Below are 4,964 nucleotides of genomic sequence, written 5' to 3'. Positions count from 1 at the left end.
TTAAATACATCTCCCTTAGTCAAAAAAATTCCACCTTTTAAAATATTAACAGTACTGATTTCGTTCAAAAGAGAATCGAGCACTACCATTTCGAATGAGGAGCGCATCATCTTTAATCCAACTTAATTACAATCCGACTACAGGGCCAAAAGTTCAAGTTTCTTCAAAAACCAATTTGGCCGGGCGGCCGAAAGTTACAGCAGATGCACCAACTTGAAGATATTCGATGCAGTGTCGCTATACCCAGTACAGTTGCATCAATAAAACAAAAAATTACTACCATAATCATCACATAACATGAACAAACAAGAGCAGCAAATGATTCTGAAGAAGAATCCACATACATATATAGTGTGCCTAAGGGCAGAATAAAACCAAAAGCACCCACACCTAACTTCCTGATAATCTCCTCCTAGTAAAGCATATTACATCACATCATAAAATCTACGGATTGAATCCACCACGAATATCATTTCTGAAACTCAAGAGGAACAGGCTGAAGAACACAGAATCAAGAGGGTGCCGTTACATATTTGAAAACTAAAACCACATTCTGCCATACTCACAGCTACCCAACACCTTGATTCACACTTTAAGCCCTCTTCTTGTCTTTCAATGGTCCTCGGGGTATTTTGCTCAGAACTTTCGCATCAAAAACTGCATACTGCTTCTTAATCTGAGTCATTGCTTTCTCCGCAAATGCATCAATCTTGTCGTCGTACTTCTCGTACAGAACGGGTATCGTAAGCAGCAGAACAAACACTGTACCATTGATATCAAATTCGCCGTGTCAGCTAAAATGTTAGCGAACAAGAAACTAGGTTACCCTTTCAAAGACAAAGAAATTCCTTACATATATAGAACAATGTCAAAAAGTTGCACAAGCTGCCCACAATTGAGAGAACCCACAAGCCTGCCACAACCTGATAAACAAAATTGAATCTCTTCAATAGCAATATATCATATCAACTAGCAACAGAAGTCGAGAAGAAACGGAAGTGGAAAATGCTTTCCCGTCAAGAAAAGAATCAACACAATTTGGCTTCAACACAATGGTATGACGAGATCCAGCCCCCGTATGGCCCCCATTTTGTAGAAATGAAAATGGGTGAAATAGTGTTTTTTTGAAAAATGAATGGTTGAAAAAAAAGGAAATTTTTTTGGTTTACATGTAATATTATTTTCTGGAAGATTGCGTAGTTGAAAATAGGAGGGAGAAAAATGAAATGTAACGTAATGAAAATTAATGGAGGCCAAACGGGGACCAAGAAAAGAGAATCGGATAAAACTCGCCTCTCACAAATTTTTACTAAAATGCAAGGAACTTTGGAGTAACAAAAATTAAGTAAAACACCATTTAAATATATTTCAGTTGATAAAAAGCAAGTCAAAAATTTGAAAATTGGTTGAAGCAACAAAGTTAGATTTGAAATCAAGATTAGAATTTAAGCGAAAACTAAACTCAAATAAACAAACATCTAATTTCTAAATTTCTACAAATTAATATTGCAACACAATGCAATCAACGAACAATACAAAACCCATCAGCATCATAATCATAGAAAGTAGTTAGAAGAAAAAATTGTAAAAATGAGAATTGAGATAGAACTAAGTTAAGCATCCACAAAAAATGGAACAGATTACGATAAAGTTGTAGCAATTGCTTTCCATAGAAGAACAAAAACAACTAGGCCAGTTTTAGGACCATGTAAACATCCCACCAAATCAATATCCTTTATCCATAGATCCAGTGATGAAAGATGTACCCAGCAGAACACTGCTCTTCTAGAAACAAAACGCAGACGTGATCTAATACTTGGCGAGTGCTTCACTACAGAAATAGCTAGTTAAGAATTTGTAACATCCTCACTATATGTTTACTTGCACTAAATGTTTACTTGCCACATCCTATGACGACTTAGGATAAAAATTATGATTTACAAAAGCAGAAAAATTTTAATCAACAAGAACTTACCATGAGGAACTTCTTGAGATCCCTGCCAGATGCAATTTCCCTCAACAAAGAGAGGGCATGATTGATCTCAATCCTAAGAGCTGAAGCAACCTGAAGAAATGGATCCTCAGGAAGGTGGACTTCTGGTATATGTGGAGGACGCCTGCAAACAGAAAGAGTCAGGCATATATAATAAGCAACACACAATGTCGAACAAACAATTAATTATGGATTCAAAATACTCAGATAAACCCACTTGTGTATAAAGGTTGTTACACTGGACCACAAGAACAAGACTGCAAGGGCAAGAATTAAAATGTGGCAGACCAGTGTAAGCAAATGGTAGTCAAGTAATTCGAAAAGAACCCATGCAGCAGTTGCCCCACCAAGTACTGCAGCAGATATTTTCTTGTTCCTCCACAAGAAGATGTCAGCAGCTACATCAAACAAAATACATGTCACATTACATTCAAAGATTAGTGTAATCCACGCCCAATTCACCTTCAATCATCATTACTATCCTCATGACATAATTTCTTTCAGGTAAAGACTCAAATTCTAAATAAAAAGATAAACTTAAACACAAAAAAAAAAAATTCTGCAAATTTTCTCTCCCACTAGTTCCAAGAATTATTTCATCAAAAAAATAAATAATTAATTAAAAATTAAGTACAATATGTACAAACAACATAGATCAAATCCAAGGGACATAGGCAGTAATGAAATTACAAAATTGAATGTCTCCATTTCATTCAAAGATAATAATTTACAATTCTGATAATCTAATGAATTTTTAAACCTCCTAAAATCCTAAGAACACTACAAAAACTTCATAGGTGAACCACCTTGTAACTCTCTACTAGAGTAATAAAATACTTTAGTTTACAAAAAAAAAAAAGAAAAAGAAAAAGAAAAAGAAAAGAAAACTTAAAATATATCTATAGATATCCATTCACGAATCATTTTCTTGCAGAAGCAAACTTAATTAAACAATTCCATCCGCATAACTAACCACTATAACCCATCAATTTACCTATAAACGCATTAAACTGTTCTCCCCTAGAAAGCTTTCCGCAAATTTACGCATATACAAAAAGATCTACATACAGTGCGAATGCCTTAACTTTCTAATAGCAGAGTTAGCAAATTAGAACATACGTTTGCCTCCACCGAAGACCTTGTGGACAGGTTTGTCCCGGCCGAACAACCGGTAAATCTTGGCCTTTACAGATGACTGAGAAGCCGGCTTCTTCTCGGAATCGGAGTCCGACGACGACGATGAATCGTCGCTGCCGTGAATCTTCTCCGCTATTTTGTCTAACAGTGATTCCCCCTTGGGATCCGAGTTCTCTACGCGCTCAGCCATCCTCAAATCGATTCAAATTCGAGAGTACGGAAACCTAAATTCAAAATCTTCTAAAGTTCCCAGCTACGGAGTGTGAGTAAGGGTTCTATGTATGGAGTCAGAGCCTGAGATTTGGAGTTTGGTTAGGAACATTTCCTTTAGAAGTCACCCTACTTTGGTTGAATTTTCATTTTAGTCATTCAACCTTTTTTCATGATTGAAGTATTAATTGTACATTTATAATTACGTCTTGAAAATTAATTTTTAATACGTTACATAAGGATTCTTGTATTATTACTTTATTTTTATAGCAAATTATAATAAATACGAGAAACGTAACGAGAGATGCTATATTTTAATTTCGCACCTACCTCTTGACATCCATACTAAGTCCCCGTTTTGTAGAAATGAAAATGAGTGAAATAGTATTTTTTTGAAAAATGAGTGATTGAAAAAGAGAAAAAAAATTGATTTACATGTAATATTATTTTATGCAATGTCAATTTTGCTACTTTAACTAATTGGGTGACATTCTAGATGACCTAATTTGCCATTTGACAATTCTGTCATCCAAGAAGTCATTTCGAGTGTTACTATAGCAAAATTCGTAGCATTAACAATAAAAAGGAATTGAACATAAGCAAATATGTTAGCCATGTGAGGAAAACGTAAATTTTGCAATGAAATCATTATTGCGATCAAATTGAAATTTCGTGATAAGTTCTTCACTGAAAACATTTTTAATCGCTAAAATGGAATGTCTCTCAAAGTTGGGTGACCTCTAATATATTTTATCCATATCGATATTTCCTCATTACTATATTTTATCTAGACATGACGGCGTTATGAAGACGTGAAACATCAATAAAGGGGCCGACAAAACGGCGTTAGATATGACGGTGACACTTATTTTGAAATTTGAAATAGTGTCATGCCGTGATGTGTTCTTGATGCTTTATGTGAGTGGGTCACCGACTGGGGACAGGTGTCGGCAGGAAAACGAATAGACAGCGTGATTAGGATACAGGACGGTGACTTTAACAGCTTATATTTGTCCATTTTGCTTTTCTTCGGCCACTCCCAGTTGGGGCTTTCTTTTTGCTGCCAAGTTTTGATTTAGAAATAAAATAATTCATTAAAAAAATCAATTGACTTATCCATAAAATAATTTTTTTTATATGTGATCTATATGAAATTATATTTTAGAGCCTGTTTAGGAGTGATTTTGAAAGTTGATTTTTTGACAATTAGGAGAAAAGTGGGGTACACCTATGAGAGAAGAAGTCAAATATGACGACTGAAATAGTAAAATAACAGTCAAAAAATCAATTTTTTGGGGCAAAAAATCGCTCCCAAACAAGTTGTTAGTATGTTTTATGTTAAATTACTTTTCCACACAAAGTGGTATTAAATATCAATCTAGTGTCAACATATTATAAATTCTATTAAATATGTCATAAACCGTTGTTAATTGAACTTATAATTAATGTCATAAGTGATATCTTCTAAACTAGTGTTAAATAATATGGTATAAATTGTAATATGGCTTTACTCAAAAATGTATTAAAGAACTCGATTGATCGCGGACTATTTTTTGGAAAGGCTAAGCCAAGCCCTGAAATTACCTTTAAAGCTTAAAACGAAGGCAACAATCAAAACGTAAAA

At 34.4% G+C, this 4,964-nt stretch overlaps 1 protein-coding gene across 1 annotated transcript; it reads right to left on the bottom strand.

Annotated features, from left to right (window-relative positions):
- Positions 1-261: 261 nt before the first annotated feature.
- Positions 262-3,413, bottom strand: LOC111390360 (reticulon-like protein B2). The gene is made up of 5 exons (XM_023015391.1): positions 3,113-3,413; positions 2,211-2,391; positions 1,976-2,117; positions 854-923; positions 262-762 (listed from the first exon to the last, which is right to left on the bottom strand). The coding sequence occupies exons 1-5, from the start codon at positions 3,318-3,320 to the stop codon at positions 593-595; spliced, it is 771 nt and encodes a 256-aa protein (XP_022871159.1). The 5' UTR covers positions 3,321-3,413; the 3' UTR covers positions 262-592.
- Between the last annotated feature and the right edge of the window lie 1,551 nt (positions 3,414-4,964).

This window comes from Olea europaea, chromosome 3, assembly GCF_002742605.1.
Source record: "Olea europaea var. sylvestris chromosome 3, O_europaea_v1, whole genome shotgun sequence".
Classification (NCBI taxonomy): domain Eukaryota; kingdom Viridiplantae; phylum Streptophyta; class Magnoliopsida; order Lamiales; family Oleaceae; genus Olea; species Olea europaea.
Note: the sequence above shows the minus strand (reverse complement) of the source record. Positions and strands in the feature narration are given on the sequence as shown.

Coding starts and splice junctions, on each gene's coding strand:
- LOC111390360 (XM_023015391.1), bottom strand. CDS start 3,320: ATGGCTGAGCGCGTAGAGAACTCGGATCCCAAGGGGGAATCACTGTTA. Junction 924..1,975: donor ATCTCAAGAAGTTCCTCATG/GTAAGTTCTTGT, acceptor TTTGTTTATCAG/GTTGTGGCAGGCTTGTGGGT. Junction 763..853: donor TTTGACATTGTTCTATATAT/GTAAGGAATTTC, acceptor TCAATGGTACAG/TGTTTGTTCTGCTGCTTACG.